This window comes from Myxocyprinus asiaticus, chromosome 28 (assembly GCF_019703515.2).
Source record: "Myxocyprinus asiaticus isolate MX2 ecotype Aquarium Trade chromosome 28, UBuf_Myxa_2, whole genome shotgun sequence".
Classification (NCBI taxonomy): Eukaryota; Metazoa; Chordata; class Actinopteri; order Cypriniformes; family Catostomidae; genus Myxocyprinus; species Myxocyprinus asiaticus.
In genome coordinates, this window is record NC_059371.1 from 35800639 (window position 1) to 35815000 (window position 14362).

Genomic DNA, 14362 nt, shown 5'->3' on the forward strand with positions numbered 1-14362 from the left:
CACCCATTCACTTGCATTTTATGGACCAAAAGAGCTGACATATTCTTCTAAAAATCTTCAGTTGTGTTCTGCTGTAGAAAGAAAGTCATACACATTCGGGATGGGGTGAGTAAATGTTTAGAGAATTTACATTTTTGGGTGAACTATTCCTTTAATAAAACACTGTTAACTATATATTTCATTGTTTGTTCATAAAATCCTATCCTGTCCTAACCTTTCCTATCTTCCTTGTTGTGTAGGTTACCCTTTGAGAGGAACCACTGGACTACAGGCATGGTAGGGGTAGAGGTGGCCAGGTGAAAGATGACTTTACTGGCAGGGGATGGTTCCGATTACGACTACAGCGCTCTAAGTTGTACCTCTGACACCTCTCTGAACCCTCCACCATTCCAGGAGAAAGAGGCCCTAAAGGGTGTCTATTATAAAAGGGCACAACGACTCCCTCCAATTGACCCCAACACTAGCACTGACGCAGCTTATCCCGCCAATGACGCCAACTTGCCGTCAGGTGCCCAGCGGCTGCATGTCATCATCAATGTTGGCGGTCTCCGTTACCAGCTTCCCTGGACCACACTGGAGGACTTCCCACTCTCACGGCTGGGTCAGTTGTGCCTGTGCAGCAGCTTTGATGAGATCATGCGGGTATGCGATGACTATGACGTCGTTCACAATGAGTTCTTCTTTGATCGCAGTCCCTGCGCCTTTCGGACCATCCTTACCTTCCTACGCGCTGGGAAGCTGCGATCCCTGCGTGAGATGTGTGCTTTGTCATTCCAAGAAGAGCTGCTCTACTGGGGCGTTCCGGAAGAAAGCTTGGAATGGTGTTGCCGTCGACGACTTCTGCAGCGTGTGGAGGAGTGTGATGAGCTAGAGCAGGAGGAAGAAGAGGAGGAGGAGGATGAAGATGACAGTAAAACTGGCTTAGCCAGGGAATCCCAGCTCAGCCACTGTATGGAAAAACTAAGAGACATGGTGGAGAAGCCTCACTCTGGCTTGCCAGGAAAGATCTTCGCCTGCTTGTCAGTCCTGTTTGTCACGATAACAGCTATCAACCTGTCCATAAGCACCATGCCTGCTATGAGAGAGGAAGAGGAGACCGTAAGTGTTTGTCCATTCAAGTTTTGGAAAGATGCTTTGCAAGTCTTTAAAACGTTGTTGAGTTTGTGATTTTTGTGTAAAAGGCAATTGTAGTTGACTGGTGTCCCCTATTTCTGTGAGACATGTACAGAACATACAAGACACTCAATTAAGCAAATATTGAGGGTTCAATACAAGTTAAGCTCAATCGACAGCAATTGTGGCATAATATTGATTACAACAAAAGTTAATTTGGACTTGTCCCAACTTTTCTTTAAAAAAAAGCTAAAATCTGGGTTACATTGAGGCACTAACAATGGAAGCGAATAGGGCCAATCCGTAAACGTTAAAATACTCACTGATTCAAAAGTACAGCCATTAGATGTAAACATTATACAAGTGCTTTTATAAAATTATAAGCTTCACATTTCTGCTTTAAACCCTCCAAAAATTGGCCCCATTCACTTTTAGTTCAGTTAATGTAACCTCAACTTATGCTTTTATTAAAGAAAAGGAGGGACGAGTCAAAATAAATTTTTGTGGTAATCAGCAGTCACAAATGCTGTAGATTTAGCTTAACTTGTTTGAAACCTATTATACTCTTTTAAATCAGCCCCAAACATGCAGAATCGGGACAAATGACTACTGTACAGCACATAGTTCTCCTACATATGATTATTCTGCCATTATTTACTCACCTTTATGTTGTTCCAAACCCCATATGACTTTCTTTGTTCTATGGAACAAAAAAGGAAATTTTAGGCAGAATGACAGTCTCCATTCACTTTCATTGTATAGAACAAAGATGAAATTAAAGTGAATAGTGACTGAGACTAACATATTATCTACAGCTCCATTTGTGTTCCACTGAGGAAAGAAAGCCAGGTTTGGAACAACATGATGTTGAATTTTCGACAGAATTTTCCAGCCCGGACTCATGACGAGTCGTACTGTAATAGTACAAGATGGCGGAAACCATAAAAAAAATTAACAATGATATTACAGTTTTTCTTAAGTTTAACTCTTAACCCAAATCTAAACCTAACCATGATCTTTAAAATGAAAATAACTTTTGTGTGACACAAAAGAAAGACAAAACATTAGGGTTTGGAACAAGATGAGGAAAAGCATATTACAGGATGTTGACATACATCAATCATTTGTGTTGCGTAAATAAATATGGAACGAGTAACCAAATTTGTTCACTGATCTTTCCTTTCTTAAAATAATGATGAGTGATGGATAGGAGGCCAACTAAAATTTGATGCCTGTATTGTATCGATTAAAAATTCTTGTTTAATTGGTCTCTATGAGAATAAAAGTTGTTGTTTTTTTCGAATGAGCCAAATCACACTATGTTGGAATTTTTGGGTGAACAATCCCTTTAAATCACAAACAAAGGATTTATTCTTGCAGTTTTAAAAATACTTCAATTCAGGGGTCCTCGGTTGTGCTCCTGGAGATCCATTTTCCTGCAGACTTCAGTTCCAACTCTAATCAAACACACGTGAGCCAGCTAATCAAGGTCTCTGGGTTCACTTGAAAATAACCGGCAGGTGTCTTAGAGCAGGGCTGGATGCTGCCTTCAAGTCCTCCTGAGAAGCTCTTTTCTACGAGCGGGGAAGTCGTAATTACGATGTGATGTGCGTTCAAGTGATTTTGGTCGGAATTAAATGGATGTGTATTTCATGCATTCTTTTCTTTACCTGACAAAGACAGGAAGCTTTTTTGAATGAAAAATTAAAAGGATGTCATTAATGTTTTATCACATTTTTTTTTTTTTTTTTAATCCTTCCACAGAGAATAATGGGAAATGTAGTTTTTTTTTTGTTGTTTTTTTTTGCACATAAACTAGACAAATGAGTGGTGTTTTCTGGCTAGCTTTAGCCTATAGCTATTCTTTATCAACAGTACATAAAATATGCACAAACTAAATTCACACAGTCAGCTTTCACTCTTAAAATTGAATTATGAGAATTAGCTTCTACCATGATTCTTTATCTGAAACGAAAAGAAAATCCAAGTTTCCAGCAGTTAATTTTGTTACATTGTTGGCATTCGTATGGCTCATCTCAAAAAAACTTTCATTTTGATCGTGTAATTCACATCACATGAAGTAGCAATAGAATGCAACAGACTGAACACCCCTACTTCAATTTGTCGAGCTCAATCGAGCCCCGGTCAAAACCTTTTTGCCTAACAACAGGTAATCTGTTCAAGCTGACGGGTTGCTACAAGAAAGGTCATCTTTTTCCGAAAATAATTTGTCGCAATTAGACTGACTCGCAAATTAAACAAGCTCTTTCACTAATTGAATTAAGACACCATTGTCTTGGCTGACATCAATCATTGGAATAATTTAAATGGTTTCCCTCAGTACAGAGAAAACCGAGCACAGAGAATTTAATTAAGCACTAAAGCAACATACTGTTGCACTGGCATGACAGAGGCTCCTTCCATCTTCATGCATTATATCCAATGTGCATGTCATGGGCTATTTATAGTGTTCTGTTATGAGTAAAAAAACATTTGTCCAAGACTCTGGAAGAATGTTTCCTTATAACATGTCTAATGTTATTCCATTTGATCATACTGCTAAATGTATTCATCACTAATCCAAATAATATTGTCAGTTTATCTATTTATAATTCTGCTAATCACATCCTGGCAACATTTGAATGAGGGATTTCAATTTGCTCTTCATAATCTAAAAGGAATAGTTAACCCAAGATTGAAATTTGTCTCATGTTGTTCCAATATACCCATATAACTTTTTTTTTTTTTTTTTGTGGAACACAAAATGAGACGTTAGTCAGAATGTTGGCCTCCATTGAAAAAATATACAATCAAAGTGAATGGTTACAGAGACTATCAGTAACATTCTGCCTAATGGGTTTGGAACAACATGAAGAATAGTAAATAATGACAGAATTTTCTTTTTTGGGTGAACTGTCTCTTTAAGATAATTATTATGAAGAGCAAATTAAAAATCTTTCATCCAAATGTTACGGTACATACATTTTGGTGGTATTCGCACATTTAGTCTGCTATGGGGTTTATTTCTAAGGCTGTTTTTAAGGATGCAGTGAATTGACAGGTGCAGGTAAGTTGCACTCCACCAACAATGTGTTACCTTAAATTTAGTCAAATATTGGGGCATGTAATCAAGATTTATACTCACCTTTTGTTTCAATGTGCTTAGTCACTGCCACTGTTTTCACAGAATTAATTTATACTCGCATCACAACCTGTGCTGCAGTGCAGAAGTATCAATTAACACATTCTTCGTACTTTGGGAAATTCATTGTGAGTCTTCAAGGTGCACTCTGGGGATTTAATAAGAACAGAACTCAGGAAGGAGCAAGGTGAGACGAGGTGATTTCTTAATAGGTGGGAAAGTTCTGAAAACACATTTCTCATGTGTCTGAGAAGATGATGTTGAGAGCTGTGGCAATGTGTTTTCATTTGTCACCAGCTTCCTCTATCTAGATGTTAATTTGGAGCATTTAGTGTAGTGTATAAAAGTGTAAATAATTTGTAAATTTTTCACTTGTAAATTAGTCAAATGTTAGTTATTGATGGTAAAAAAAAAAGAAATTGGGACCGTTGAAATGTGATTTAAAGAGCCGGGTAAATTTGATCCTGTGAGATCAACAGTGGGACTTGATTGTAAAGACCATTCAAGGGTTAATGTTTCTGAAAATCCAGAGACCGCAGTTGTTGAACTAATTTAGCCTAAATTCACTAAGAACACCTTAAGACCCATAAACAAGTTATCTTATTACTTACAGCAATTTATATTTCAAAGCAATTGCCAGGACTATTTTTTCTCCTCCAAATACATGTTTTCACTGTTTACTTTGCACACCTCCCACTTTATTGTCTGGCAAAGAAAGAAAAAAAAGATGATGTGTCCGAAGCTGATGCTATGGGAGCACCTCCCAGGAGGCACTGACTTTGAAACCCAATACCATCACGCCAGTCAGACATATGTCTTCTAGCAACACGCCCTTTTCCCATGCCCAGGAGAAGGCCATAATCCTGGTAGAATGAGCTTTTATGCCCATGGGACATTGTATGCCTTGTGAATCGTAAGCGAGAGCAAAAAAAAAAAAAAAACACACAAACCAATGAGAATTTCTATGCATGGAGACGGTCAAACCCTTTGAGTGGTCTACAAAGCAAACAAATAGTTGTTCTGATACCCTGAATTGATGCATTCAGTCAATGTACAGTATGTGTAATAGCCTTACAGATCATAGCATGTGGAGTTTCTTAGACTCGACGGGAGGAGGAGAGCCCTAGATGGGGTTGCCAGCACTTTGGGCGCATAACCACCTCTGGGCTTGAGAATGGCCCATTTTGGCAGGCCCGGTCCGAACTCTAACAAGAGTAGCTGAACGAAAGGGCCTGAAGATCCCTAACACATTTGACTTATGCTAAACCGATTAGTAGCACATTTTCCAAACAGAGTATGTGTATGATTACCGCCTATAAAGTGGCTCAAATGGGGAACACGTAAGCATGTTTAACACCAGCAACTTTTAGGAGTGCAATGTAAACACACCTCAAACCCAGAAGAGTTTTTGAAGAGGTGCTTCATTTGTTGGAACACAGCAAGGAAAAAGAGTATAACTTGTTCCCGCGGTCTGGGTGCAGATCAACAGCGAAGCGTTGGTTTAGGGTTCCAGAGCACAAGAGATGTCTATGCTGCCCTGAAAGAGGAAAATTCTGTTGATGTGACGCTGGGCTCTGGCTTATATGCCCATGATGATGTCAGCATAGGCAGAGTACCAAACGTCACCAGCCAATCAAATTGCTGTGATGGTATACGGTTTCAATGACAAACGCCCTTCGGAAGGTGCTCCCATAGCATCAGCTTCTGCAGCATTAAAGTTATCCCTTTTCTTGAAAGGGAACTCGTAAAATTGCCCCTCCATGGTGCTTTCTGCAAACTAAGATAAACATTTATGAAGAAAAATATTACATATGAAATTCAATATCTCTTCATAAAGTTGGACAGTTATTTTTTGTTGTTTTGTCCTCTAAAAACACCATTAGTGCGGCAACAACGTGTGGTAAAATCAGTTTGGGTAAAGTCGGACCTTTCAATTCATCATTGCAAAGACAGACTTTGCATAAATACATATTGCCTGGTAATCATTGTCTGACACTTTGAAAGCACTGTCGATAGAGCTTAACTTGTATTGAACCAGGAATATTTCTTTAAGTCATACAGCTTTGGACGACATGAGGGTGAGTTAAATGAGGACAGAATTTTCATTTTAGGTGAACTATTCCATCAGTAAACTGCACCAGGGTTTTGCACCATTCAGAATTTAATGAAGAGTGCAAATTCAATTCCAGTTCAATTCCTGAATATGTGTTGAATTTGAAGTGCTGTAGCAAAAAGGATGTAGAATTGCAATTAGATATTGAATTTAAGGAAGTAGAATTAAAATGGAACGAAATTAAAAGAAATGAATATGTTTTTAAGTTTATTTTACTTTTCTTAGTTCTCTTAATGTACTTAGATCAAGTAAACAATGCTGAAAAAACATTGAAAGATTTACTTGATTATTGTAGTTTTTTGGTGTAAGTAATGTAGCTTTTCTTTTACAATAGTTTACTTAAATTATTTGTAAGTCGAACCAACAAGCACAGCAGCGAGTTGGATTAATGCATTTATTTGAGTTTAAATTGGCCTAAATTAAATGTTTATGTGGTTCAATCCTATTTACCCTCTTCCCAGCATGCACTGGGGCATGAATAATATGGTTGCATTGTTTGGCCATTTGCATGGTTTTATTTACATTGTTGTTGTTGATTTTGTTATCATGGTAGGTAACTTGTTGTTTTGCAATGTCAGGATAAGTTCGTTTCTCTAATAAAATTATCCATTTGTTGATTGTTAACCATATCACATTTTATGCACCAAGTGTCGAGGTCTGTGCACGCCATTTTAAAATACTTTGTGTTGTTTTTTTTTTCATAAGTGTTCAGGTGATAAGTAAAAATGGGATATTATTGAATCGCTCTTCATGAAATATATGCTTGTAGAAATGTGCATGAGATGCTCAGAATATTAAACCGTTTAAAATCATGTAAATAAAGGAGGCAGTTGTCATAGGACTAAGTTGACATAGTTTAAGAAAACTTCTTAAAGTTACTTAATTTAAATATGTAATTGATAAATATGTCAAATTAATATGTAATATGTACAACTAAAATCATGGCAGCTTGACATTTTAACTTCAGTTAATTTACATGAAATGAAGATTATTTCAACTTTAATAATAAAAAGAATGCAAACTTACAAACACAAAGTTTTAAAGTATTAATATTCAATAATAAATATAATAAAATGTAACAATGTTTAAAATGCCACCTATATACAATGTGGTAACATTTTCTATGAATCCCATATTTATAATGCATTGTAAAGGCATTATATATTAATTATACTAAATTTATAATGTCTCATAATACACCTTATAGTAAGTTATAACTTCTCATTAATAATTATAACCACAATTATAATCCATTATAAGACTTCCCCTATTCATAGTTATAATTTAGAGTATAATGAATTATAACACAAGCACCATTCAATTTTAACACAGCAGAAGTTAATAAAGTTAATCATATAAAGTGCTGTATAGTGTAAACAGTCAACAGACTTTATGAAATTATCATATTATAAGTGGTCTTTGCCCGCTTTAAGTTACAAAAGCAATATCCTCTTAAAAACAGCCATAACATAAACTTGTAGCATACATTACAAATCAAACTTATGTAATGGAAGTTATTTATGAAATAAGTCTCCAAATAAGATGCACAAACATTAAAGTTTTTTTTAATAGACTCCAGTATAGAATCAGTTAAAAAAATATATATATATTCCTGGCTACGTGTGTGATCAACATACATATTTAGAGTTTCTGAAATATTTTAAACTTGTAACTTTACAAGTGTTTTTCGTAATCTCTCTCAAAATTGACATTTATTGTGTGTTATTTTGTATTTTGTGTATGTGTAATGAATATAACTTCTGGCATCACTTGTAATGTCTTATAACCACTTAAAAATATCTTATGGATGTTTATAAGAAGACATTGCTTTTGCCACTTAAAACATACCTATTATATATATTACAAATATAGTATGTACAGTAATACATTATAACTCCTGCAGATAAAATTAAATGTTGCTTGTGTTATAATGCATTATACTGTAATGTATAACTATGAATAGGTAAGTATTATAATGTATTATTGTAATGATTCAAAGATGGCAAAGGAGGAAGCTGGGACCAGCTTGGCAATCCAGTGAGACTTTTATTACACATATACACTTTTCAGTGTCACAGACTAGGGCTTTTCAGCCATAACATTCAACACACAGACAGGTCCGGTTTGCTTTTCAGCGGTCCCCGACAGACACAGACAAATACTCCCGCCGCCACTCACTGGAATGCGAGACTGGTATGGCAAACAGGTGGAGCTCATTCACCACTTATCTTCCCGGCCTTGCTCTGCCCAGACGCCGCTTGGCCCCGTCCTGCTCGCCACAATTATAACTGTGGTTACAATTATTTATGAGAAGTTATAACATATTATAAGGTGTATTATAAGAAATTACTATGCATTATAAATATGGGCTTCATAGAAAGTGTTACCAAAATTGTATTTCATTTATTTCACTATATTTAACTTTCATTTTATGGACAATGGTGGAAAAACATTTTCCAAGAACGCTCAATATATCTAATAATCAATAGAGTCAAACTGTAAATCAAAAAAAAAAAAAAAAAAAAGAATAAAACAGATAAAATATAAAAAAAAGTTATTTGAAAACAAGGCAGAACATTTCTGGTGCTGTACAGCAAAAACAAAATCTATTGATGGCTATGTTAATTTAATTTAAATAATTAATTCTTTAGAGAAAGACAACTGTTATGTCTATACGTTACAAAATTTTATTTAAGTAGGCATAATTGGTGAAAATAATAATGTAATTATCTGTCACAAAACGTGTCTTGGACTAATGAATTTGTATAGAACATTTCAAGAATGTAAACAAAAACAAAGGAATTAAAATGGTCCAAACGTATTTCCGGATCCTTTCAACAAAGTCTCTTTTCCCAGGTAAGTCAGTCCACTCGGCGGCCATCTTTGGAACGCTCTTCATTGGCTTCAGGTGAGCCCCGTCACGCACCGCCAAACGTGAAAAAGTCACCGTGAGAATAGTCCACGGGAGGGACGTGTCATTCCGTCACAACTGGTATAATAAATTGTGCGTCTTTAACTTAGATTACATAAAAAAATATTTTTATTTTTTAAAAAAACGCAATTTTACCGTTTTGTATAGCTAATATGCATGCACGTTCTCGGGTTGATTGACAGGCGATTTCTGTATCTAAAAGGTGCTTGGCTAGTTTACCTATAAGGCGGGACTTCCTTTCTACATCTATTGACCGTTGGCTGCCGTTGGGCATTAAAATTTCTCCCATTCATTTTAATATAATTGGCCCAACTCATCTAAATACTCTTTGTTTTGACAAGCAGGAAATGTCCATGGAACATTAAGGTCACTTGACGTCACCAATGCACAGTCCTTGAAATGGTCTATAGTGTGACTGTGTTGAATATGTGTTGAAAGGGAGTACATTCTGAAATTTTGCTTGAAATGCACATAGTCCCAACTTATTTGTTTTTCCATTTCTCAATTTCAGGGAAAATGCTCTCAGATGTGCTACAACATCTTCATAGTGGAGACGGTTTGTGTGGCCTGGTTCTCGCTGGAGTTCACTCTGCGCTTCATCCAAGACCGCAGCAAGCTGGCCTTCCTCCGGCAGCCCCTCAACCTGATCGATGTCATCGCCATTCTGCCCTACTACATCACGCTGGTGGTGGACAGCACCTCTGGGGAGAAACGGCTGGGCTCGGGAAGCAGTTACCTGGACAAAGTCGGCCTTGTGCTGCGCGTACTGCGTGCGCTGCGCATCCTGTACGTAATGCGCCTCGCGCGGCATTCTCTTGGACTTCAGACACTCGGTTTGACCGCGCGCAGGTGTACGCGCGAGTTCGGCTTGCTGCTTCTCTTCCTTTGCGTTGCCATAGCGCTTTTCTCACCACTCCTCTACCTGATTGAAAACGAGGCTGCGGCCACGCGAGAGTTCAGTAGCATACCTGCCACCTATTGGTGGGCAGTCATCACCATGACAACAGTTGGTTACGGGGACATGGTGCCGCGCAGCATTCCCGGACAGGTGGTTGCTCTCAGCAGCATCCTCAGCGGGATTTTACTCATGGCGTTCCCCGTCACCTCCATCTTCCACACGTTCTCACGGTCCTACGTGGAGCTCAAACAGGAGCAGCAGCGACTGCTGCAGCGGAGAACTCACTTTCTATTGCGCAGCCGCATTGCAGGTCTCGGCAGCAACCTGTCATTGGAGAGTGACGTGCTCTTCCCGAGCGTCTCGTCTGACCACAGAAACCGAGAGGAATAATAAAGTAAAAGTGTTGTTCACAAAACTATGAACCAGATCCACGAAGAGTGCCAATGGAAACAGAATAATAAGCAGCTGTTTTGATATCTTGAATGTTTGTTTACATATTTTTCATCTACAGTCCATTTGAACAACTTAAATTTATTGCTTAACGCCTGGTGAACAAGCTTCCAGCAGATTATTGCAAGCCCTTTTGACAGTGAGTCATGCGCAGGCTATGATTTATACATATTTGCAAATAATTGTACACTAGTCAAAATGCTAATTCTCGATATCAGTAAGTATGTTGGCTTGACGAAGCCAACATACTGTTATTCGACAGACTTTGTGGTTTTTCCAAAATCCCTAATCCAAGACCAAAATGATCAGTTGTACTCCTCCTCCTTTCAGGCTACATCCACTAATCTTAGCACAGAGCCACAGATCTTCAGACTGTTCTGACTCACGTTGCTCGATTTTTTTTCTAACAGACCGACTGAATTATGGTTTTCACACAGCGGGCAATCAAAACTCCGAAGAATCCCATGGATTTACATTGATAGAATGTTCAAACGGGCCAGCGGAATGTTCGGTAATTCAAACAATGTCAAAAAATTCAAATGTTGACAAACACGCACAATGGATAGATATTGTATTGTATCCTAAAGCCATGATATGGCATCATGTCTTTAGGATACAATACAATATTTGTCCATCTCTTTCTGTCTTTTTAAAACTTTCAGACAAAGGTTTTGTCAAGCCAACATAAAAGCTTTCTTGACTAACTTTACTAATCTAGTTAGTTTTACACTCGTAAAAATGTCAATTCTTGACATCAAAAATGACGTCATTACTCACGGAAATACCCATTCTTGAAATCAAAAATGGAATTTCAACTAGTTAAAACTATTACTGATATCTGTAACTGCATTTCACTAGTAGAATTTCACAGTGATATGACTTTCACTCCTGTTCAAAATGCAATTACAGATATACATGTATATAATTAAAAGGGTCACGACATTCTCTTTTTTTATATAATTTTATTATCTTCTTTGCACCAAAACAGTCATAATTTAATAATATAGTATGATCATTTTCCACCCTGTATCTGGCCCTCTGTCTTAAACGCTCCGTTTTAAGCTCTCTGGCCCTTTAAGACTTCAATGTAAACGCCCCTGACTGGCTAACATCGTGCAGCCCTTCCAATACAGCCATATTTGAAACGCAATCCGAAGAAAATGAACAAACTCCACAAGCCCACAACATATATTTAACTAAATTTCAGGATTAACATATAAATAACCCACATCCATACCTGCCAACACTCCTGATTTTACAGGGTTTCTCCAGTTGGTGGAGTTGGTGGAGGGATTTGTCTGGTTAATTCCGATAACGACTGAGACTCCAGCATGCTAAATAGTTATGCGGCCCCGTGTGGTCGGTGTCCATATTCTTAGAGGGACAAGTGGTGTTCAGCCATGCGAGATGGAGCAATAACAGGTCTGTGATGCCCATAGATGTCCGGGGCTGCACGCCCGCCACAATGGGTGGATCAGCGTGAGTCTACCCTGTGCCGAGCGGGCCTTGGCGGAGCACTGAGAAGACGATCAAACTCGACTATCTAGAGGAAGTAAAAGTCGTAACAAGGCTCCCGCCGTACTACCGATTTACAATTTCTCCCAATAAATTCGCGATTTTCCACATCCACACTTTGCTCATGAGAATGTATTAGACCTCCAGGTAGGGTTGCCATCCATCCTGAAAAATACATCATCGTCCCGCATTTAAATCTGAAATGATGCATCCCATATCGACTCAATACGGGATGCGATTTGTCCTGTAAGCTGGTCAGATGGCATCACGGCAAAATCGTTCCATCGTATTAACATTAATATAAGTTGGAAATTTTTCATATGGTGGGTAAGGGGTTCTCTGAAAAGTCCACACATTGTGCTGAAAGGTGCTAATACTGTGGAGGGTGTAGTAAGGGACTGACTGAAAAGTCCACACGTTGTGCTGAAACTGTGAATTTTTGTTTATTAAAAAACAGAAGGTTCCATATAAATGATTAATAAGATGTACAAAATTAAACAGATCCAACAATGTATTAATACTATTGCTGAGTCATAAAGACAAGAAGTACAAGTGAAGGAAATAAATAAATAATTAAAATGAAATTTAAAAAATCAAACAAATACATATAAACCATCACAGATGTATACATAAAGAAGATAAATAATCAAAGAAATAAAATAATAATATTTTTATGAGTCATAGGTCAGGAAAGTTCTCGGCATATAAGAAAGGATAAACACTTTTTATTATTAATAACTCAAAAAAGCATTTATTGCTAGAACTGTTCAGGATGTGGTAAGGGACCATTTAAATAAATTTCTTGGTATTATTCGTCTTCAGTGGAGTATTGCTGACCGGTACAGCTGCTCCCTATATACGGGTATTTCTTAGAATAGAGGCAGAAATGGGTTGCTCGAATTTTGTGTGTCGTCATTACCCGTAATCGCTATCACAAGCTGTGACGTGCTGGTGATGACTGTGTTTGTGATGACATCATTTTTGCAATAAAATTAAATAAAAATAGCCGCATGGATGACAAGCAAGTCTAGCTGGATAGCACATGTAAAGTACAGTAAATTAAATAGAAAAAAAGTAAAAAGTCATCCAAATAATTTAAATATAACTTGTTTGGTGATGTCATGTAATAAGTGTACAGTACATGCCTATCACCAAGAATAAAGAGTGCATTTTCTTACCTTTCTGGACATCAAAACACCAGTGTTCTTTCTTGACAGACATGTGCTCCACTAGGATCTTAAGTTACCATGGCTACCAAGTAAATTTAAAATACATTTATTTTACATTTAAAATAGATGTGTGAAATATGTTTTTCCTAAAATACATCCCAGGGACAGAAATATGCATGTAATCTGAGAATCACCCATACATATTTCGTCTGCGTAATGCACATACTCCCTACGTGGGCACCATTTTAACCAAGGGGGGCACCAGAAACTACACCGGCTGCCGTTCCTCTCACATATTTAATACAGTGCTCCCCCCTAAAAAAAACTATCTCCCTATTTTTCATAATCCGATGTTGGCAGGTATGCCCACATGCAGCACACTTTATCTGAATATATTAAACTGTTCACTCCAGAAGCACCATAAAATATCAAATAGTCATGACATATGAATATTCATGAATTAAACTGTTTACTTACGGTTTTATGGTCCAATAGTGTTTAACTGCTCCATCTTTCAATAACAGTTCCTTTGCAAAGCTTGAATCATATTATGACTGGTTCACAAGCAATCCACGCTGAAATGCTGTGAATACGCAAACGTAACACAATCCATAGTGATGTTGGGGCGCTTATAACTGGCTTCAACTGGCCAAGCAGAAACACTGGTGTTCACATCTCACATATTCTGTGTTTGTTTACACACAGAATGACATGTGTTTCTCCCAGTCAGTGGCAGCGCTTGTACCGCTTTTTAAAATGTGGCTCACAAATGTGATCAAAGATGTCCATGTAGTGCATATTTACAAAAGACCAGTGATTAAAAATAGCACAGATGGGTGCAAAACAGCAAGATGAAACCTTCAAAACAGCAAGATGAAACAGGATGAGGGTCTCCGTGAGATGAATGATAGCAGTCAAAGCCGTTCATCTAGTGTAGAAAAACATTTAAATCCAGATAGGCACATGAAGGTCTCTCCTCTTCACCTGTGACTGACCAAGCACCAGTGGGTGGAGCAAATATATATATATA

The 14362-nt window shown here is 37.6% G+C and overlaps 1 protein-coding gene across 2 annotated transcripts; it reads left to right on the top strand.

The window, feature by feature from the left end:
- The first annotated feature begins 303 nt into the window (after nt 1–303).
- On the top strand, nt 304–10625 carry LOC127418786 (potassium voltage-gated channel subfamily G member 1-like). Of its 2 annotated transcripts, XM_051659609.1 has the most exons (3): nt 304–474; nt 517–1098; nt 9812–10625. In XM_051659609.1, the coding sequence occupies exons 1-3, from the start codon at nt 304–306 to the stop codon at nt 10586–10588; spliced, it is 1530 nt and encodes a 509-aa protein (XP_051515569.1). In that variant the 3' UTR covers nt 10589–10625. The 2 variants fall into 2 exon arrangements, with proteins under 2 accessions (XP_051515569.1, XP_051515568.1); XM_051659608.1 differs by having other exon boundaries at nt 304–1098.
- Nucleotides 10626–14362: the final 3737 nt, after the last annotated feature.

What these genes read in the sequence shown, in the direction of transcription:
- LOC127418786 (XM_051659608.1), top strand. Translation starts at nt 304, where the DNA reads ATGACTTTACTGGCAGGGGATGGTTCCGATTACGACTACAGCGCTCTA. An exon ending in TGAGAGAGGAAGAGGAGACC is followed by an intron (nt 1,099 to 9,811) that starts GTAAGTGTTTGT and finishes TCTCAATTTCAG; the next exon opens with GGAAAATGCTCTCAGATGTG.